General features: G+C 38.1%; 1 protein-coding gene across 4 annotated transcripts in view; it reads right to left on the bottom strand.

The window, feature by feature from the left end:
• nol11 (nucleolar protein 11) overlaps positions 1-23,726 on the bottom strand; it is a 73,070-nt gene that overhangs the window by 35,510 nt on the left and 13,834 nt on the right. For 2 of the 4 annotated variants that reach the window (XM_065253278.2, XM_065253276.2), the window contains 12 exons: positions 11,159-11,307; positions 11,027-11,084; positions 10,740-10,881; positions 10,457-10,660; positions 10,287-10,363; positions 10,075-10,198; positions 9,902-9,993; positions 8,203-8,268; positions 7,935-8,119; positions 7,714-7,839; positions 7,344-7,571; positions 7,166-7,244 (listed from right to left, as the gene is read on the bottom strand). In XM_065253278.2, the coding sequence (XP_065109350.1) occupies positions 7,166-7,244; positions 7,344-7,571; positions 7,714-7,839; positions 7,935-8,119; positions 8,203-8,268; positions 9,902-9,993; positions 10,075-10,198; positions 10,287-10,363; positions 10,457-10,660; positions 10,740-10,881; positions 11,027-11,084; positions 11,159-11,307 (1,530 nt within the window). The remainder of the gene's footprint in view (positions 1-7,165; positions 7,245-7,343; positions 7,572-7,713; positions 7,840-7,934; positions 8,120-8,202; positions 8,269-9,901; positions 9,994-10,074; positions 10,199-10,286; positions 10,364-10,456; positions 10,661-10,739; positions 10,882-11,026; positions 11,085-11,158; positions 11,308-23,726) is intronic. The other 2 variants (XM_065253277.2, XM_065253279.2) reach the window with 2 other exon arrangements.

Here is a 23,726-nt window from a genome sequence, read left to right as displayed (position 1 = left end):
TACTGCAGCGCCCCGAGCTCTATGCTCTGAGTTGAAGATCGCTTTCTGCAATAAAGACTGCTCGAGGAAATCCAAGTCTCCTGGTCTTCGCTAAAAAGGTTTACAACACTACTAAAAAGTGAAGAGTGCCTGCCCAGGGGCTACCAGGGATTTTGAAATTTTGCGAGCCCTGCCATGAATACAGCAAATGAAATTAATGTACATGTGACAAAAAAAGGCTGTTTATTATTCTGGCCGGTAAAAAATATGCTTGGCTGTGGATTTTTTCATCTACCAGTCCCCGTGGCAGGTGAGCCAAAAAGTTAATTTCGGACCCTGCCCATGTGCTTGCGCAGCTTACTGTATTAAATTGCGCGCGGGGTCACACCTATTTTTTCCCCTTGAAATGATGCAAGTCTGATTTTAAAAATATATATATTTTAAATGTATTTGATTGGTTTGTCGATAGTGAGAGACAAGGTTGAGTGTTGCAGTGAGACCCACGTTATGGTTCTGCTGTTATTTTTGAACTATTTTCGCTGCTGAAACAACAAAAAGTGTCAACATTGCATCTAAAATGTAAGTTACTAAATATTAATTACTTGTTAAGTGAACTGACATAGGAAATCTGTAAATTTTCAACGGTGATGTGATGCTGCTTAACTGTATCATGTTTTTAAAAACTCCAAATTTTTACCGCAGTATGTTTAACCCGCTGTGTTAACCCAGTGTTAACTCACTTTGTGTTTGCTGCGCTTATTTGTTTAACTTAGCATTATTACATTATGCACTTTCGGTCTCTATTAAGACTAAAGGATGCAGAATCATTATCGTGTTTTGGTGATTGTTATTGACGTTTTAATCTAATGTTACTTGTCCCTGATAAGCGGACAAGTGTTGATATCGAGCCCTGCGACGTGTTTTTAGACTGCCTCAGTAGGCAAGGTCCAATCTTTACGACTCCTCTGCTGTATTGCGTATGTCAGTTTTTCCTCGTTTTTTGTCCATTATCATAATTAATTATATTATGCATTGCATCTCATTTTTGCCCCCCCCCTGAAAAAATGAAATGCCCGTCCGCGAATTTGTGTCTGGCGCCGGGTCTGCTCATTAGGCAAGTTATACATACGTACAGAGGCGCGAGCACGTTTAACTGGCCTCACTCCACTTTGATGTCTTTTGGCCCCGCCCTGCTTCATGCTGCTGAGAGAGTGTGGGGGGTAGAGTGTGGGTCGCATAACCATTTTTTTTTTTTTTTATTAAGATCGCTCCTAAAAAAGATTGAAAACCCCTGCTATAGAGGAGACAGGAAAAAGGAGGACCTCGCTTGGAAGAGTGTCAATGAGGACATTGGGCAACCTGGTAAGTTGTAATACACAATACACATATCGACCCACGCTGTTTATTTTCCCCCTATTGTAGGGTTACCAAATACAAACCAGTAACTCTCTCGATAAATGCACAATCAACATCAGTCATCTTGCAAACAGACAACCGCATAGCACTTGCCCCTCCCACAAGAAGCGGATTTTGCCTCTGCTGCACATCAAATGCTTGCTGTTCCACGCGTCTACTCCGCTCTACACGCGCGAATGCATTTAAATTGTTCAAGCGGCAAAAAAGGTGCGGTAGATACGATTCTGACGCCTGAAATGCGGTTGGCGTAAACTCAGCATAAGGCACTGGATCGTTGGTGTTTTGCTGATGTAACAGAAGACCGAAGCATTCAGATTCATTTTCCACTTCTCTGGACGTTGTGAAGGGGTTTTTCTTTATCATGGAGAGGATAATGCGATCATCCACCAGTGTTATCCTATATAGACGTACAAGATTTTTATGTTGCTGAGCTCACCAGTGTGTTATTTTTTTAGTCAGGATGTACCAAATTGTTGATCTGGCCACTCTTAATGTTCCTGCTATCTCTCTGATGGATTTATGATGGTCTGTATCACTTGCATGGAGATCTCCCTGAACCACATGATATGGGTTCACAGCCACAGCTTCCAAATGCAAATACCACTTAAAATGAACTCCAGTGCCCGGTTGCATGAAACTCCTTAAGTGAGGGTTTCCCTGAGGGAGAAAAAATCCCTGAGGTGAGGGAGAAAAAATCCCTGAGGTAAGGGATTTATTTAAGAGCGTTGCAACAAAGGTCTTAACTGTCACCCTTACCTAAGTGTTGATACTAAGTATTTTACGATAGTCTCTGCCAAAACACGGCAGCGGAGAAGCAGTTGCTACGGTTACAAAATCTCACAGCGTAAACAAAACGCACGCAGCTCAACAGACGGCGAATTTGTGTACAATGAAACATCGCAAATAACAGACTGTAAAGTGCCGCATGCATGAATACTCAAAGTAATTCAAACTGGAAACACTTTATTTTGACGGACGATCAAACCGCCATTCTTCTGATAAATGCGCATCACTTTTCTCTAGGGATTATTTCGATTGTCAGAAATGCGCGTTTGTGCTTCATTTTCTTAAAAAAAACATAAAATCAGCCATCGCGTGTGACGTTACGGGACCTGTTTTAGTCCCTTAAGTTTTTAAGGGAAAATGGGACTTAAGGACTTTGTAGCAACGCATAGCAGAACTTAAGGTAATACTTTAGCATTCAAGGGTAAATACTTATTGACAGCCTTAAGGTTCACTTAAGGGTTTTTCTTGCAACCCATTTTTTATTAAGGGTACCCTTAACCTTATATTTAAGGGATTTCTTAGCTTAAGGACTTTCATGCAACCGGGCACAGACCTTTAACATCTGTCATTCATGAGGAGATTATTTAACAAATAGACAATACCCATCCATAAGACAAGTCAAGCTTTTAAGTCAACTGTCCCATTACTTTTGACCCCTTTACATATTAAACGGCAGTAATTCCGAAATCCTTCAGCCAATTTGGATGCGAATACCCTCAAAATAAAGCTGTGAGTGTGCACTGTAAGCCAATATTCATAATGTGACTGTAACTGGAATACATTTTGGTAAACAGCTAAAATAACACAAAATGTGCCTCTGTTCCAATATTTATGGACTTAACTGTACATATTTATTCATATTTACATACAGAATATAAGCTTAGCTTGTTGTGGATAGAATTATAAGCCTTTGTGAAATTGTGACAAAATGAAAAATACAAAAGAATATGTTCTAAATAATGTAATTTAAATAAACAAATATTCTAATATATTTGTTTTTTATGAACTTAAATATTCAAATATTACTAAAAATGCTCATCCCTACTTGACAATATTTAATGTATTCTGACTTAACACAGTTAAAGAGTTAAATTTCTAATGCTAAACATTGGCAAAGGTTCAAAAAGGTAGTTGGATGTGTGATGGAGAATTTCTGAGCCAAACACACACCACCTCTTTCCTACACTTTTCGGAAAGTTTTTTTTACTTAAGAATCTGTAGCGAAACAAAGCCTGTGTACCGTGGGAGTCCTTACATGGGCACTTTACCCGGAATAGCCATGCACACCAATCAGGCACTGACATGAAATCAACATTACCAAAGAAGTGTGTTCTAGTCTTGTTCAGCTTCCCAAAGTTACCAGCATTATGGAAGCAATGGATATAGTTTGTTAACCGGGGCGGTAGCAGCGGCGTTTTGCATGTGTGTTTGTTTACCACTGGATTTCGTCGCAGGCTGTAAGTAAAATATGCATATAATGTAACCACAATCGAACATGTAGTGAATCATAAGTTATCCAGAAATAGTGGGACAATGTTTTGTGTGTGTTGCTTGCACGTGACTCGCTGCTCCTGCGGTATACACTTCCAGGATCTCTAGAAACTATCGGTAGAGCTGATCTGTCTTTTATAAATCTGATAAAACTAAAGACTCAAGAGATATCAAGGAAACAATACTACTCTATAGGTACTAAAGATGACATGAGTTAAGCAGAAACAGTGTGTGTTATGTGAGCTTTAAGATGTTTTAACACATTAGATTGGACTTAAAGGATAAAGGAGAAATGTCATTTACTTAACAGTTATTCGGGAATCTAATTAACTAACCGAGGATGTGCTTTACTCTTGAAAAGAGATTCTAAGTCAGGGTGTTAGCAGTAAGAGCTACCCTAAGATCGTGCTCAATGTCCTGCACTAAAGAAGAAAAGCCACTTCCACATAGATAGGTTGTGCGGAATGGCAGGATGATTTTGATCGCAAGAGTGGCACAGACAGTGACTCATTATCAGATCGCTTTGCGACGATAAGTCAGGAGTGGCTTTCACACACGCCTTTCAAAATAGAAGTTCCACATCAGAAAACGGTTAAATTAAGTTTTTGTTGTTTCTTTGACAGCACTCTCTGCAAAATGGTCCTGCGGCCCAACCACCAGGGCTCGCAAAATTTTTAAATCCCTGGTAGCCCTTCGGGCAGACACTCTTTAATTTTTGGTAGCCCGAAATGAAAATAACTAGCCCCGAATAAAAAATACACTGTTTAATGTAGAATATTGATAAATCCTGGATTTCCATGTAAGCCAACTATTCCTGCCCATCCCCAGCTAACAATTTGGTTCCCAAAACGTTCCCCTATTTTCCAAGGTTTTTGGTGAGCCAGGAATGTTTTCTCCTATTCAATGTATTCCACTAATGTTATTTTTAGGTTATTTTAACGTTCCCCTAACGTTAGAATAATTGAATTGTTATATTACTGAATTATTATATGAATGTATTATAACACAGGTTATTTTTAATAAAAATACCTCGACACATCACACATTGTATTTAGATAACATGGTATTTTATCAAATAATTAAACAATCAGTGACTTTAACACAATATAGAAGACTTAAAGCAGATATTTATTAAAAAGGAATAAACATTTAATTCCCTTTAGGTTAACAGATCTTACCATAGCAGTTTATTTTGCTAGAATTATGTTAGACTCTGAGGTAAAACGAAATGAAAAACACACATTCTATTCGCTTTAGGTAAACATATCTTACCACTGCTGTTTAGTCACCTATCAGCTTGTAACATCATCATACTCTCAATAGCCTAGACGTGTCAAATCGATTGGAAATCACTCAAACATATTTTCCTTCTCACATATTTAAGTTACTTACTGAAGAAAGAAAAAATAAACGTTAAAAACAATGTTAGTCTATGAGGTAAAAATGAAATGCCGTTATTTTATTAAATGACTTGAGTTCGCGCTTTCTTGCTGAGCACAAAGCAAGCAGGTGCTCGTGAAGAGCGAAGCCGGGAGAAGCGCGTGCAGAGGGTCGCACGCATATCAGACGTGCACATCAGACCTGCCAACCTTGGAAAAAATTTTTGAGTACAGAAGCATCGGCCGAAAGGACAGAACACGGGTTTTTAACATATAATTTAACACATGCACGCGCACATGCACGCACACACACCTCTTGGTAACTTTCAAGGTAACATGCTGCACATTGCACTCACTTTTTTCCCCATCCTGCCATAATCTGCTTTAAAAATAATTATAAATGTGAATAAAATCATGTTTAACTAAATTTGCCATACATGGTGATTAATAACATTATTAATGTTAAATACTGTATTCTCCAAAGTTTAGCATGTCTGCACAAACACTGTTAAAAGTGATATTACTGTTAAATAGTGGGAGATGGTTAACCCACAAATGACATTCTGTTATCATTTACTCAACCTTATATTGTGTCTAACCTTCATGATTTCTTTCTTGAGTGAAACACACACAAAAAAAGTGAGATTTTTTTTTCCCTGACTAGCAAAAAATACAATGGAGTGGGGACCAGACACTGTGGTTATCAACACTCTTTAAAATAACTTGTGTATCACACAATAAAGAAACTCATAAATGTTTGGATGGTGTGTTCTGTTATGTAAACTATGACTGAATTACATGTTTTAAGTTAACTATCCCTTTAAGACAGTATTTTAGAGTTAACACTGCTTTAAATTCAACCATAACTGTGACAGTAGTGCTGTTAACTGTATGTCTGTCTGTAATTTATTGTAGCTTTGTTTACAGTGCAGTACAGTACGGCATAGGCACCTATCACGTGGGCGCTCGAGACACGAGATATTCTCCATTTATAAAACTTTATTTGATGTGGTTGGTTTGTATATGACGTTTTATTTTATTGACAATTATCAAGAGCGCGTTATTTCAGAACGCATTTAATCCGCTTCACTCGGATGTCAGGTGGATTCCCTTCACTGAGAGTGAACTTTCCGTTTTTATTTGACTAAAACTGGATGCTCTCCCCATGGTAAAATCATTGTACTTTTTCGTAAGCGCTTAATTATAAATGATGCCCATTTACAAATCAGAAGTAATGTTAGCGCATCTTGCGGTCAAGTGCACGTTATGAAACGGAGCCCGCGCGACTTCAAAGGATTAAGCTAATGCATTATTTCATTATTTGCACATCCACCCTGACCAGTTTACCTTAGCGGGTCAGACGTCTTGACTCTCCGTTGAAAAAGATGGTCAGAAACTGCGGGTGGAGGGAGGAGATCACGCTGGATTTTGTGATTCCATCGATAGCAGACTCTTGTTACTGATTGGCCATACGACTTGTCAATCATACGCACTTTCTATGTGGTGGATGAGCCCAGTGCTATGATTGGACATATTTTTCTTTTTTCTGTTGCTTCTTTTGAGTACTTCGCACGGCAAAGGGCGTCATCAGGTTTTTGCGTAGTTTAGAGTGACAAATCGTACCACCGTACTTTGAGGTCAAAATGAGTACCTGCTACGCAAAATGCGTACAGGTTGGCAGGTCTGGCACATTAAAGGATGGGTTTATTTATGCTTTCACTTCATTTCCTGACAGTTTCACCTGTTACGTGCGTATAATGACTGACAAGAGGACACCGAAATACATACAATATAATTACCTAACTAAATCTGAGACAAAACAAAAACAAAAACATTAAAATATTATTTCCTCTATGAGGTAAAAGCCCGACAGGCAGGGCGGAGATACATTTTCGTAGCCCGACAGGAATTCACAATAGCCCCGGGACGGCGGGCTAGTGATTTTGCGAGCCCTGATTGATAAACACTGCATTAAAGGACTCAAATGACAGGCTGTCACTTTGAAAGTTACCTGAAATAGGCATTCTGATAGGTTACTGTAAAACTGAGGCTGTAAAAAAATTAGCTGAGCACTTCAGTTATTTAGTTTAGAAGTGTTAATTACTGATACTCACTGTGACTTGTGGAACTGTGAGATCTTTTAGATGTGGCAGCAGGAGTATGTCACTGTAAGATGTCTGCAGAACTTCGTTTCTAAAAGGCAGGCTAAAGAAAACAGAACTACACTGACCCAGAAACAATTAAATACATGGAAATTTGTTTTTGTTGTAAACCAACATGAGTGAAGGATACAGTAGGGCACTTTTGTGTAAGCTCACAGGGCAGTTTATATCCAGGGCTAGGGGATCTCTTTGTGGCCTGCTGCTGGGTGTCTCAAAACCACTGTCTAATAGTGCTGGCAGACAGACGCCATTCTGCTGGCTATCGTTCTCTGATGGGCACCCAGTCTGGGTAAGAACTTTCATAAACATCATGCTGTCTGTGTCAAGATTCAAAGTGTCCATCTCCGAGTCAGGAGTACTACAGAAAGAGACACAAATAAGTAACAAAATATCTCTAAGCATTTACCCTACAGACCAGTATCAAGGACTAGAATTGTGAGGAAAATCTACTGTGTATATCAGTTATAAAAAAGTTTAACTATCTACTGACCAGGACTTACCCGAGGACAGCTTTGAGATAGGCACAGGTGATAGCTTCAGGAATGTCAGGGAAGAGATGGAAGGCAATCTGACAGAGACTAAAGTCCTTCTTCTCCACAGCCAAAAGCAGCAGTTCAGGACAAACACTGCTCAGAAACACACCATCAGCATACAGTTAATACACAAAAAACTTTAGCAGATTGGAGATGATTTTGTCAGATGTTCAGTATTGTGCAAAAACCTGTAGCAGAGATACTCTGTTTTCAACAGCTGTAGAAATGCACTGTGAGGGTAGAAGTTGCCATCTGTCTGAGATCTTGACACTAGATCTAATGCCATCCTTCCTGCTGCAAACTGAAGGTCAGTCTGAGGAGTTTGATAAACAAACTCACCCACTGCTAACTGGATGTCTTCTACCATCCCCTTCTGGCAAAAGCACACATTACTAAACTGATTAGAAAAAATATTCACAGAATAAGAAATTACTATTGAGAGTAGCAGACTGATACCTCTACGTGTTTTGTAAGCTGATTGACTGTCAGTGTAGACGAGTTGGTCATTACGTTAGAAGCATTCTTAAAAAAAAAAAAATTCACATAAGACAGTATTAAACCTTTTTTCGTGGCCGTTTTTTCCACATTGACTTCTTTTATAATGAGAATTTTCGATTGCCAAGCCATGACATTATATAATCATGCATTTTTGATTGTTAGTGGTTTTTCCTTTTGCAAAAAAGGTAAAATTTGTCTTTTTACTGTTGTGCCACCATTAACTCTTTAGTAGGACTGTGCAAAAACAAAGCTTAATTTCTTGCTTGTACACAGAGTTATATGGAGTATAACGGCATATTAGAGTATGTGTGTGTGTGTGTGTGTGTGTGTGTGTGTGTGTGTGTGTGTGTGTGTGTGTGTGTGTGTGTGTCAGATTTATGAACATCATTTATTATGAACCAAAATGCAAAAACAACTTCAAATAAACTGAACAATGAAGCAAGAGTTGAGGGTGGATGGAGAACTTAACAATTAAATTAACCAATTTATGGGACATCGACTAACCCTACTGTGCACCACTGGCATGTTTACCTCTGTTGGTGCCTGCTGGTGTCTGTGGATTTGTGTCTGGAGCGACAGCTGCAGGTGACTGAATCTCTCTCACCAGTGCAGTAGCAACTGGTGCGCAAGGGAGGCGCTCTCTTCTCAATACTAACCCTAAGCCTACACACACACACACAAATATGCTGTTATACTCCATATAACTCAATGTACAAACCAGAAATTAAGCTTTGTTTTTGCACAGGCCTACTAAATGACAAATTTTACCTCTTTGCAAAATAAAAAACAACAACAATCAAGACTGCATGATTATGATGTCATGGCTTTGCAATAAGAAAAGAGGAGAAAACATAAAATCTGATGCTGCACGAAAACTAAAAATGCATCAAAGCCAATGTTTTTACTAATCTTTGACGTGCCCAAGACTGTAAGTTTTTTAGTTTAAATTCAGTCCACAATCACTTTTTATATTGAAAATTGTCTTATATATTGAATATTGTCATTTTGTGTGAGTTTTTTCCCAAATCAGTGACATCACTTATGAACTTGACAATTAAAGAGTTAAAATTATGGAATTTTTGTAAACATTTAGTAGTTTCAATCAGTACTGAGGTTGATTAACAGATTTATGCAAAAAAGACTGAATGATACATTTCTAAAGCAGTTTAGTGGATTTTTTCATCCACGAACAACACAAAAGAGTAGTAAATTTGAACAATGCACAAGGGTTAAACCAACCCCCATGGCTCTACAATGTTCCGATGCAGAAATACAGTGCTTCCTAAAAGGTTGCTAGGGTACTCTTTGGTTGCTAGGGGGGTGGCTTGATAGCTCCATGTCGTCAAGCCAACACAAGTTTAAATAAACAGTAGGTTGGCTTTGGCAACATCAACAACAATAGTAATAATAGTTATAATAATAATAATAATAATAATAATAATAATAGTTATAATAATAATAATAATAATAATAATAATAATAATAGTTATAATATTAATAATAATATTATTAATAATAATAATAATAATAATAATAATAATAATAATAATAATAATAATAATAATAATAACAAATAAGTGAAAACCTAACCCTAATAAAATTGTTAACTTAAAGGCCTACTTTAACCTTTAAAAGTGTTTGTGCGACCGTGTCTTACAGTTTGTCTAGCTGACAGTCTTCTGTTGTTTCCTGGTGCCCTTGTGATATCACTACGAAGCTGGGTGGTCATAAGAGCACATGACTTGGACTCTGAAAAGATGAAAGCATATATTTGGATCATATGCTATAAAATAAACGGCATCCATTCATATCTGAATAGTAAATATTTACCACTTTGACCAGACTGCTTTAGTTTTCCCATGGCAGCTGCGAGAGATGACTTTTGGCACTCGAAAGGAATTACTGACAGTGTCTTCCCATGAGGGACATATAGCCTTCCACCACATTGCCACAACTGTGGAGGGGTGAAACGCTGTTATTCTGACTTATGGGTAAAGGAGAAATATGATCATCTTCACAGGTTAAAAAGAGGTTAATCACACCTGTGTATAAATCATTCCTGACATCTCCTTACTAGCCTGAGGAATGTGGAAGTGAGTATTCCAGATACATAGGTAATCTGAAAGTAATGTTTAAACAGAGACTAATGAACAAGAAGTACTAAATGCAGTTCAAAGGATCACAAGGACAATGGAATGTGATGTGTAGGAACCTTTGTTAGCACCAGCAGAAGGGTGGGGGAATCCAACTACAGCTACATGAGTCTCATCAAGAACCACAGCAGCACCCAAAGTTTGTTGCCCCTCCCTAACAGGTAGACTAAGAAGAAGGGAGCGAGGCAGAGCCTGAATAACATGAACTTCTGTCTCTGAAGTTCTGATTGGCAGTACACTCTCATAGACACTGCCATTAGAGTCTGAAAGAGAGCAAAGAAATTGGATTACTTTCAATGCACATTTGGCCATGAATTGTGGAATAAATAAAAAGAAACTTACACAAGTAGAACAAGTGTATGTTGCTGCCCCTACATATGGCAGAAAAGCTATGAGGTGCAGAGAGACCTGGCTCAGTCTCAAATCTGTGTTTCACCAAAGTGTTGGGGTTAAATCTCTTAAAACACAGACAGTGCTCTCCTCTCTAAAAAATAAAAAAATACAGTCTCATCAGAGCTGCTCTATACGCTAACTTTATGCAGTGATAAAAATTGAAACATTTACTAAAGAATGGACTGATACAATATTTTTATAACAGATTTGTAAAGATGAAAAAGTTCAAACAGAACCTGTTCTGTGACGAACAAAACAACAAGCTGCTGATCTGCTTTAACGATTGTACTCCACCTGAGTAGATAAAAAATTATTAAACTTAAAAATACTACTAAACAATAGCCACTGCAACAAGCCTGTGATCTAACCTGATGACCTCCCCCTCTGACAAAATTTCCTCTATGGGTTGCTGTGGAGCAGCAAGCAGTGAGTTCATAAACCTGGCAGCCCCATGACGAAACAGCACCACAGGTTCACAATCAGGAGCTGACAACACTCTGAACACATCAGCTGAAACCTGCAAAGTCAAAAATATGAGCTCTCAGATCTTGAAAACCAAAGACAAGTAACACTGATAATAAAATTGCAGACCTATAATTGGGATGAAGTTTGATACTACACGTCAGTGGATCAGCAGCTAATTTTTATCAGAACTTAAGGTTTGTTCACACTAAACCCAGCGCAATAAAGCAAAGTGAATTGCTGACAAATAGTCATTTAACACGAAACATTTGATCACCTTCAGCTAATTCACATCTGTAAGATAGATGCCACTAATCGCAAAATAATTTCATCTTTCAAGAGTTTAAGTTATGCTATGGTGCACATGCAAATTGGGCTGAGATTCAAGAAAATCATAACCAATTTAGGGATGGCAGCCTTCAAAGGTCGTATTTGAAGGCAAATGACATTACCGGGCCGCGATGAAGGCTGTCCGAATTCGAAGGCTCCTTCACATACAAGCCTCCAAATGGCCTTTTCCCCCTAAAACCAAGGATCCATATATGTATCCCTCATAGCAGGTGCATCCCAATTCAGAGTCTGGATCCTTTTAAAGCCGGGGACTTTGAAGGCAACGAAATGAACTGAAATGAGATGGTCTAGCCCAGGGATGTCCAATCCTGCTCCTGGAGGGCCGGTGTCTCTGCAGAGTTTTATTCCAACCCTAATCAAACACACCTGATCCAGCTAATCAAGGTCTTACTAGGCGGACTAGATACTTTGAGGCAGGTGTGGTGAGGGAAGTTTTAGCTAAACTCTGCAGGATGCCGGCCCTCCAGGACCGACTTTGGACACCCCTGGTCTAGCCTATGGGGGGAGTTGCGACACTTGCTGTTCCCCTCCCACTATGTTTGACAGTGGGACACAACAGCTGAGACCTATCAGACTTTTAAAAATACATATGCAGTGTTTCCCATACATAGGCTGTACTTGGGCGGTGCGCCCAGGTAAATTGCGACCCGCCCAGGAAAAAAAAATCACTTTACGAATTTCCGTATTTACTGAACTCGACTGGATGACCCGTGTTTTGTTGAGAGAGAGAGAGAGAGAGAGGTTGAGAGAGAGAGAGGTTGAGAGAGAGAGAGGTTGAGAGAGAGAGAGGTTGAGAGAGAGAGAGGTTGAGAGAGAGAGAGGTTGAGAGAGAGAGAGGTTGAGAGAGAGAGAGGTTGAGAGAGAGAGAGGTTGAGAGAGAGAGAGGTTGAGAGAGAGAGAGGTTGAGAGAGAGAGAGGTTGAGAGAGAGAGAGGTTGAGAGAGAGAGAGGTTGAGAGAGAGAGAGGTTGAGAGAGAGAGAGGTTGAGAGAGAGAGAGGTTGAGAGAGAGAGAGAGAGAGAGGTTGAGAGAGAGAGAGGTTGAGAGAGAGAGAGAGAGAGAGGTTGAGAGAGAGAGAGAGAGAGAGAGGTTGAGAGAGAGAGAGAGAGAGAGGTTGAGAGAGAGAGAGAGAGAGAGGTTGAGAGAGAGAGAGAGAGAGAGAGAGAGAGAGGTTGAGAGAGAGAGAGAGAGAGAGAGAGAGGTTGAGAGAGAGAGAGAGAGAGAGGTTTGAGAGAGAGAGAGAGAGAGAGAGAGAGGTTGAGAGAGAGAGAGAGAGAGAGAGAGAGAGAGAGAGAGAGAGAGAGAGAGAGAGAGAGCGAGAGCGAGAGCGAGAGCGAGAGCGAGAGCGAGAGCGAGAGCGAGAGCGAGAGCGAGAGCGAGAGAGAGAGCGAGAGCGAGAGAGAGAGAGAGAAATGATGAGAGCTGAAATCATCCGGAAACAAACTTCAATCAACAAACAGGCAAGACAAAGTTACCTTTATCTTCATTGCTTTAAAAATTACAACAAAAAACTTAAGAGAAATATACAACTGGCTAAAGCTAAATTAGCAACATATTAGTGAGTGAAAATGGAGGGAACATCAGAGGCAGAGACAGCAGCAGGAGGAGCGCCCCTCCCCCATCAAATCACATATCCACTGAAAATATAGAGTGCAAAAGACAAGAAAACATATAAATAGGGCTGGAACGACGCGTCGACGTAGTCGATTACGTCGATTACGTAATTACGCCGATTTGCCGGAAATGCGTCGATGCGTCGCATTGTTTACGTTTTCAAATGAAGGCGGCTTCAGCTCCGACCGGATAATACAAGTGTTATACCAAACAGCCAGAATGTGATCAAAAGTGTGGGAATACTTTAAGCAGAGACCAAATAAAACACATACTGTGTAAAACTGAAATGGCATACCACAGCAGCGCAACATCTGTGCATGATCATCTTAAAAGAAAACAACCTGGAGCTCTCCGACCTCAGAATGACGCGACGGCAGCGTAAGTATTTGAATTTTTACAGTAAGTTTTTATACAACAATAGAATCAATGCAGGCATATATGGTGCTTAATACAGCTGTGTTTACATCTTAGTTTAATACGAGCTGCGAGACGCCTGACAGACACGACATTGCATCGCGTCTGGGCAGTATGTTGAAACAGTAAATAAAGAGCGGGACAAGTTTAACTTTTTATATTAAGAAGTTATGAAATAATAAGTTACTGTGTTACACTGAGATAGGCATGTGCCCGCGTGCACTGAAAGCCAGCTGGCAGCGCGGAGTTCCCATAGCTTATTTTTTTGCTATGTGCGCAGATATTATAAAAGCTCGTCTCGTTAGGTATTCCTGACATGCGTTTATTTAAAGTAACAGCAGCGTAAACGCCGTTTATAAAATATTAGAAGATCATGCTAACTAAATTTGTATTTACCCGAGACTTAAGAAAAGTTAAATGTTAAAGTTGATGTTAAATGAGAATGCAGTAACGTTACTACTGATAGTAATAATATTAACAGTAATAATATAATGGTTACATTTTATAATAAGGGTTCATGAATCACAATGAACTTATTTTTACTTCAGTCTGAACTAATGCTGAGTAAATGCATGTACTAATCATAAACGAAGTGAAGAGTCATCATTAAGTACAACATGACATGTTTTTTAGTTAATGTATTAATAAACAATGATTTCATGTGAGTCATTTTGTAGTTAATGATGACTCTTCATTAGTTTATGATTAGCACTAGGGCTGGAACAATAAAGAGCAGGACAAGTTTTTATATTAATAAGGAGTTATTATTCAGTTAGATTTATTTTTATTTTACTTCTTTAATATTAATATATTTTATTTGTTTAAGGTGAATAATGCCCCTTTTGCACTGTTTATGTTAGGCTGAATTAATGTTGGACTTGTTTTTATGTGATTTGTTATATTTTCCTTGGCACTGGCACTGTTTGTGTATTTGTTTAATTGAGAAAATGCTTCAATAAAATGTTGGCATTAATAGCAGATGTTACATTTATTATTTGTAAAAAAATCTTTATTTAGACTATTCGATTAATCGAAAAAATAATCGATAGACTAATCGGTTGAAAAAATAGTCGAAATTTGCAGCTCTACATATAAACATCAGCTACTTAAGAAAAATCCAGAGACTTTAATGGCTGACTACTTTCAAAAAGGAGACAAATCCACAATCACAAATCTACTGCTCTACACAGAAAACAGCACTGCATGGCACACGGTCATCTGCAAATACTACAAGAATATTAAAAAGCATGGCATCTGTAATGGGAGACAAATTCAAATTCATGAAGAAGAAGAAGAAGAAGAAGGAGACACCAGCAAAGCATTTCTGACTGTAAATATTTATCACAATGGGACCATAATGTTTCAAGGGAATGAAGCATGTCTCAACTCCGTCCAAGCAAATTTTCACAGTCTGAAAGCCATTGTAGAAAACGAGAAACAGGCAAAGAGAGCAGACGGCCATATTGAGACCAAGAGTTCAGGGGCGGAGCTAGAGGAAGAGGAGGAGGAGCTTATCCTGGACTGTGTCACACAGCTGGAGGAGTCAGTCACTCAGATACGAAACAGTCTATCCCTACACGAAGTTGAACTGGTGGAACTCAGAGAACTGATGCTCTCATACACAACATCCAATCAAAATATACAACAATTAGAAAATCAACTTTATCAACTCAAGAAAGAACTTCAAACTAGTGTTGAAGAGTTGAGAGGAGAAATTAAAGAACTTAAACAGGAAAGAGAGACCCTGAACAGAGAGCTAAAAAGTGTCAGAGAGGAGCTGACTTTTAAAGAAAGAGAAATACAAAGCCTGAAAAAGCAGACAGAATCCTGCATACAATCCAGCTCAAATATCACAGAGCCACCAGCACATCCACTTCTGACACCTCCCGAGACAAACACACCAAAAACAACACAGACTGATGCGCCTCCTGAACAACCGCAGGATCAGAAAAACACATCTAGACATGCTGAAATAGTCATTTTAATAGACTCAAATGGCAAGTTCATCAATGAAAAACAGCTTTTTCCCAACCACAGAACAATAAAACTTTGGTGCCCGAACACAGAAAGTGCCCTTCGGCAACTTGAAAAAGAAAAACTGGGTGATCCCAGCCACATCATCATACATGTGGGATCAAATGACCTGAGGACACAACAGGAACGAGTGGCACAGTCAGTTATGCACGTAGCCGTTAAAGCAACACAGACCTTCCCAACATCTAAAATAGTCATCTCCACCATACTACCCAGAACTGATTTCCACCTGCGCACAATACAGAGAGTCAACACAGACATCTCACGTGGATGTGCAGGAATGCCAAACGTTCACCTGGCACATCATTCTACACCGAACATTCACCATCTTCATGACCACATTCATCTACGTAAAGACAGCGTGAATGTGTTGGCTAAAAATCTAAAAGATGTTGCACTTGGCAGAACCCCTGACAGTCCCTCAAGGAGTAACAAAGAATCTATCAACCCTCAACTAAAGAGACACTTCCACCCAATATCACCACATAGCGTCTTCTCCCAAAATCCTGATGAACGCTATACTACAGAACCCTGGAGACTTCGTCAACAACACCCTATGTCTCAACAACCACGTTTTCAACCTATGCACCCACAACCTATACGTGAACACCATGTACCGCATCACCGACAGCAACACCAAGACTTCGTGCCACCATACCAGCAGCGGAAAAAACATCCAGTACAGAGAAATGCCCCGATGATGGAACAGATGCCCTCTCCACAACAAAATCCAAACCGATCAGAACGGCCAGAGCAACTGAACTACGCTGCGGCCCTTAAAGGCCAAAACGACACCCAAAGCACCAGTCTAACAGAAATTAAGGACATGCTAAACTTAATCTGCACACGGCTGATGGACAAATAGTGAGTAAAAGACAACAAAATGATCTTCACTATGATAAAGTAATATAGTTATAACAATATGTAAAAGTAGGCTACATACAGTATGTTTACATAATGTTAATTTATATTTAACTGGCTTAAGTCGGGTTGGTTTATTAGAGGAATGTTAAGATTGTTTGTTAAGCAAATGAACCCACTGACAATAACACTGTGGAACATTCAGGGAATACACTCATCCAGTTTTGGAGACAAAACCAAAACCCTGGACTTTAAGAAAAGTGTTTTAGATACAGACATAATAATATTACAAGAAACATGGCGCAGAACTGATAAGGTCACTCTTTGTCCCCCAGGTTATCGTGAAATAGGGGTGGGCGATATCTCGATTTTCAAACTATATCGATATATTTTTAAAACTCGAAATGGATTTTGGCATTTCGTATATATCGATATAATGTTTATATTAAATTCTGATTTCGCCACTTTGCCTTCTCTGTGTGCTGTGCTCGCCCCCGCCTCATTGCTTTTGTACCCCCTCCCCTCGCGTGTGTCTCATTTAACATGGCGGCGCCCACCACAAATAGATCTTCCATGATTCCCATTTACATATGTATATTTTACTGTATAAAACGGCTTAAATTCATTGTTGCGAGCGCTCAACGCGCCCCAGCTCTCTCTCTCGAGTTGTGTGAAGCGCTTCGCGCGTGTCTCTCTCTCGTTACAGTGAAAAGGTGGCAGTGCTTTAATGTCCATTTCTCCGTTAACTTTCTTCTTTGCGTAAATGTCGTCAGTCACGGATGTTACTGACAGAGAAGACGACTTATTTTGTTTATCACGACTAAACTAAGGTTAGCAGTAGTGCTTCACACACACACACACAGACACACACACGTTTTCTTCATGTGAGAGCTTTCTCTCTCCCTATGATGCGGTGTGCAAGCGCACGTGTTCTGTAGTTTTCTGTGTAACAACAACAGTGTTTTCTCTCATATTTAACCGATTTACTCCTAAAACGCCTAAAACCTATGTTATTCCAGGATAAATACCCTTATCTCCTGAGGGTTTTCAGAAAAAACTTAATATCTTAAGTTGAGTTGTTTTATTTTTGAATAAAAAGAAGACAATATGTATTTTTTTATTTTATAAAGTATAATTTTTGTATATATTTTTTTAAAGGGGTAGTTCACCCAAAAATGAAAATTCTGTCATTATTTACTCACCCTTATGTTGTTAAAAACCCGCTTACATTTCTTTGTTCTGATGAACACAGAGGAAGATAATTTGAAGAATGTTTGTAACCAAACCGTTAGTGGACCCCATTCACTTCCATAGTAGAAAAAACGAATGCTATAGAAGTAAATGGGGTACACGAATGGTTTGGTTATAATATAATATCTTCCTTTGTGTTCATAAGAACAAAGAAATTTATACAGGTTTGTAACAACATGAGGGTGAGTAAATGATGCCTGAATTTTCATTTTGGGGTAAACTATCCATTTAAATGTTGCAGAAGCACTTTGTTCCTATGTGAACTACCTCTTTGCACTTCAAAAAATAAAAGACCTTGTGGATTTTGACATTTGTTTTGCAGTAGTTTTTTGGGGAGGGTATTTTTCACGTAAAGCCTATCGAGATATGTCAAAATATATCGAGATATAATTTTCACCCCATATCGCCCAGCCCTATCGTGAAATATCAATATCATCTCAAAAGCATGAAAAAAATCACATGTGGGAGAGATTCAGGTGGCACAATTATTTGGCACAAGCTTGAAATTGACAAATACATCCAACTAGTCAAAGAAGAATCTCATGTCTGGCTCAAAATTTATAATAAAATCAGTCAAACTACAAAAGATATATTTTTATGTGCTGTTTATATTCCTCCCTCTGAATCTCCTTACTATAATGAAAACATCTTTGAAACCCTCCATAATCAAATTAATCATTTCCAGGCCCTAGGAAGTGTGTTGGTGTGTGGGGATCTTAATGCAAGAACAGGATCCCTACCCGATTACACCACAGACAATGGTAATAATTACATATTTGGACAGAGCTTTCAAGAAAACTATGTCAATTTTTTAAGAAATAACTTTGATACACAAGTCAACAAAAATGGAAAACTTCTACTCAAGCTCTGCCGAAGTCTCGGCATATCCATTATCAATGGCAGAGTAAGAGGAGATTCTCTAGGAAGATACACATACAGTTCATTTCATGGTTGTTCAACAGTTGACTACATGATCACAGATTTAGATTTGTTCTCTTTCAAAGCATTCATAGTCAAACCACTAACACCCATCTCAGATCACAGCCAACTGACTCTATATCTAAAAAGGGAAGAAAACACAAACATACATCCACAACCCAGTAAGCTGTATAACATTGGAAAGAATTACAGATGGTCTCGAAACAGCACTGAAAAATACCTTATTGCTAATGACCACCCCCAAGTGCAATTACTTTTAGATAACTTTATAGAAAACAATTATTCTCCTAATGCTGATGATGTAAATTTAGCTGTAGAAAACATAAATTACATATTTGATTGTTTAGCAACAATATCCAACCTTAAAATCACTAAAAATAAAATTAGTGAGCAAAAACGAGATGACTGGTTTGATTCAGACTGTAAAAGAATAAGAAAAAATTTAAGACAACTTGCAAATCAAAAGCACAGACAACCAGACAGTGCAGATTTGCGTCTCCAATATTGTGAGGAACTTAAAAAATATAAAAATACACTCAGAAAAAAGAAAGAACGTTACACCCAAAATCAGCTTGAAACTATTGAAGAATCAATTCATTCAAACAGTTTCTGGGACAACTGGAATCTCCTAAATAAAAAGAACCATGAACAAATAACTATACAAAATGGAGACACCTGGAAAAATCACTTTGAACAACTTTATAGCAAAATAAACATGAATACAGAACAAACACAGATATATGAAAAATTAAACCATTTGGAAAAAGTAATTGGCAAATATCAAAATCCACTAGACTACCCAATCACTGAAAAAGAGCTAAATGATAAAATACAGAATCTGACAACAAAAAAGGCTAGTGGACTAGATGGCATCCTAAATGAAATGCTTAAAAATATAAATCACAAATTCAAACTGGCCATACTAAAACTATTTAACTTGATTTTAAGTGTTGGATATTTTCCTGACGTATGGAATAAGGTAGGGATGCGCCGATACCACTTTTTTGGAGTACGAGTACGAGTACTTGCATTTTAGTACTTGCCGATACCGATACGGAGTACTTAATAAAAAACATGATTTAAATTTACAGGTAACAGCTTTAGTCATATAATTTAACAAAAAAACAAAGGACTAGTTTTCCAGTTTGTTGTAAACTCTGCCTCTTTGGACAACACAAGAGGCATTAACCCCTTACACGCCGCTCAAACATAGACATTTCTCAGACCGTGGTATCGATCCCTGGTATCGGGGGACTTTTAACGAGTACAAGTACTTTAGAAAATGTGGTATCGAGGCCGATATCCGATACCAGTATCGGTATCGGTGCATCTCTAGAATAAGGGACTTATATCTCCCATATTCAAAAGTGGTGACAAATCAGACCCAAATAATTACAGAGGTATATGTGTGAGTAGCAATCTGGGGAAATTGTTCTGTAGTATCATCAATACAAGACTCATACATTTCCTTACAGAACACAATGTGCTAAGCAAAAGCCAAATTGGTTTTTTGCCAAATCATAGAACATCAGATCATATCTTCACCCTACATACCCTGATTGATAAATACATTAACCAAAATAAAACCAAAATATTTGCTTGCTTTGTAGACTTCCAAAAAGCCTTTGATTCAATTTGGCATGAAGGCTTACTATCTAAACTTCTAGAATCAGGCATCGGGGGTAATGTATACAACATTATTAAAACAATGTACTCAAACAATCAATGTGCAATTAAAATTGGAAATAAACAAACAGAATTTTTTACTCAAGGAAGGGGGGTAAGACAGGGATGTCCACTATCACCCACCCTCTTCAATATTTACATTAATGAATTGGCAAAACTCCTAGAACAAAGCTCAGCACCTGGTCTCACACTACATGATTCAACCATCAAGTTTCTGCTATTTGCTGATGATCTGGTCTTGCTATCTCCAACTCAGGAGGGTCTACAGCAAAGCCTAGACATTTTGCATAAATTCTGTCACACCTGGGCCCTAAATATTAACACTAAGAAAACTAAAACTTTAACATTCCAGAAAAGACCAGGAAGTCAGAGGAAGACAAAGAAATTTCACCCTTGGTGCCACCAAAATTGATCACGTTACAAGCTACACATACCTTGGGTTGAAAATAAGTGCAACTGGAAACCTAAAATTGGCCATGAATGAATTGAAAGAGAAAGCAAGAAGGGCCTTTTACACCATCAAAAAATCAATCCAAATTGAAATACCAATTAGAATCTGGCTCAAAATATTCCAATCAGTCATAGAACCTATTGCACTTTATGGCAGTGAAGTGTGGGGTCCTCTCCTGAACCATGAATTTAACAAATGGGACAAAAGCCCGATTGAAGCCTTACATGCTGAGTTCTATAAGAGTATCCTCAGAGTACAGAGAAACACACCAAATAACGCATGCAGAGCAGAATTGGGCCAATATCCTCTGCTAATGCGCATCCAGAAACGAACCATCAAATTTTGGAAACATCTTAAAATGAGTGACCCCAACTCTTATCATTTTAAAGCCCTTAAAAACCATGAAATGAACATTGACAAAAGTCCACTACTTCAGATGATCCTAAATCTACAAAAACACACTAACACCACTGACACACACATCAACAAAATTCGGCCCAACCAAATTATAAAAGTACAAAAGGAGAATTACCTGACTTACTGGACTGAATCAACAAGAAAACAAAGTAAACTTGAATGTTATTTGACCCTAAATAGAAATTACCCAGCAAACACAAAACGTTTTTACAACGTTTCATAACGTTGTATTTTGGTTGTAATTAGGTAATATGTTGCAGCACAACGTTTTAAAAACGTTTTAAAAACGTCACCCTAAATTTTAAAAAACAATGTAACCAAAAAAATACGTTTTTAATACGTTGTAAAGACACCTAATTAGTAAGTTTTTTTTAGGTAGTAAAAAAACGTAAATATCACGTCTGTTTACTACGAGAACAAAACCAGACCAAAATGAACCATTTTTGAGACGTTTTATTTAGGTGTTAAAATAACGTAATTATAACGTTGGAATAAAACGTAAATATCACGTCCGTTTACTACGAAAATAAAACCAGACCAAAATAAACCATTTAAGACGTTTTATATAGATGTTAAAATAACGTAATCATAACGTTGGAATAAAACGTAAATATCACGTCCGTTTACTACGAAAATAAAACCAGACCAAAAAAAAACATTTGTAGGACGTTTTATTAAGGTGTTAAAATAACGTAATCATAACGTTGGAATAAAACGTAAATATCACGTCCGTTTACTACGAAAATAAAACCAGACCAAAAAAAACAATTTGTAGGACGTTTTATTAAGGTGTTAAAATAACGTAATCATAACGTTGGAATAAAACGTAAATATCACGTCCGTTTACAACGAAAATAAAACCAGACCAAAATAAACCATTTGTGAGACGTTTTATTTAGGTGTTAAAATAACGTTATCAAAACGTTGGAATAAAACGTAAACATAACGTCTGTTTACTACGCAAACAAAACCAAATCAAAATGCAATGTATTTTTGTTTTTGCAACATTTTGTTTTAGGCATGACTGGGTTGGTAGGCATTTTGCTGGTGGGCCGACGCATTTTGGGGGCCGATAACGGCATTGATTTTTGCCAAAGACTGCTCCATCATGCAGGGCCAGCGGCTTGCCTTCTGTTGATCACTAAACGCGCCACAGACGCATAGCTGCTCCGCTTAAAATATCGCTTTACCCTCTCTATCCATCCCTCTCTCTCAAAATGGGCAGACCAAAGTGCAAAGATGGTGCTAAAAAGCTGCACAGTTCCCACTCGCAGTTTTTAGATATAACATAACATATACTTCTCTTCTTTAGAGTTCATTTGTGTTATTTTAATGCCGTGGGCGCATTATTGATGTGATAAAGCAACTTTAATACGCGAGCGTGCATGGCATACCCTGCTAAAAATACAGCAAGACCAGCATATGTTGTGTTTTGATGCTGATATGCTGGTGACCACCAGCTAAACCAGCACCAAACCAGCATGGAAATGATGCGGGTCTATGCTGATTTTTTCAGCAGGGTGCAGTGGGATTTCCTTCACTCTCACACAAATCTCGATGAGCAGCTACGGTATACAACTCTGAACTGGCTCAGCTCAGATTTTGCGTGTGCTTGCTTATACTTAGTATAGATAAAGTCCAGATATATTTTTATTTAGCTAAACTGACAGAAGTGCAAACATTACAGATAACCCCATGGGTGGGGTTTAATTAAAAGGGTTGTAACACTTGCTGGAAAATTCTATTTAAAAATAATGAAATACTATTCTATCTACCTGCTAGATGTGAATGATGTTTTTGTTTATAACAGATATCCACATACTGTAGCGATCCACATACTGATGTCTCCCTCATAAGCATCCTTGGATCACTGCATTTAAATAGCTTAAGTATTTTTGAAAGGGCACACACAATTTTTTTTTATAATTGTCAATTATGTGATAATGTATTTACAGTTCATTTTAATTAATGAAATTTACATTGTTTTCTTTCATTATCTTGTAAACGTATGGATTAGTTGTAACACTGTGTTACTTTAACTTTTCTTTTTAAAGAAAAGTTTTCAAGTTGGGTAGTTGTAGGATTTTTTAATAGAACAAAAATGTGCTATATTTTAGATAAAACGATAATATAAAATTGGATTTGGTGACTTACACACCCAACTCAGAAATGGAAAAACAACATGGGCATATGGCTCCATAACACGTTGAGCAAAGGAATAGTTCACCCAAAAATGAAAATTCTGTCATCATTTACTCACTCTCATGTTGCTACAACCCGGTATAAATGTATTTGTTCTGATGAACACAATGTAAGATATTTTGAGGGATGTTTGTAATTTAACTGTTAATAAGCCCCATTCACTTCCATAGTAGGACAAAAGTATACTATATAAGTAAATGTGGCTCCCGAACGGTTAAATTACGAACATCCTCAAATTCATGTTCATTGGAGCAAA

This window comes from Paramisgurnus dabryanus, chromosome 7 (genome assembly GCF_030506205.2).
Source record: "Paramisgurnus dabryanus chromosome 7, PD_genome_1.1, whole genome shotgun sequence".
NCBI lineage: Eukaryota > Metazoa > Chordata > Actinopteri > Cypriniformes > Cobitidae > Paramisgurnus > Paramisgurnus dabryanus.
The sequence above is the reverse complement of the archived record's forward strand: the minus strand, read 5'-3'. Positions and strand labels throughout refer to the sequence as shown.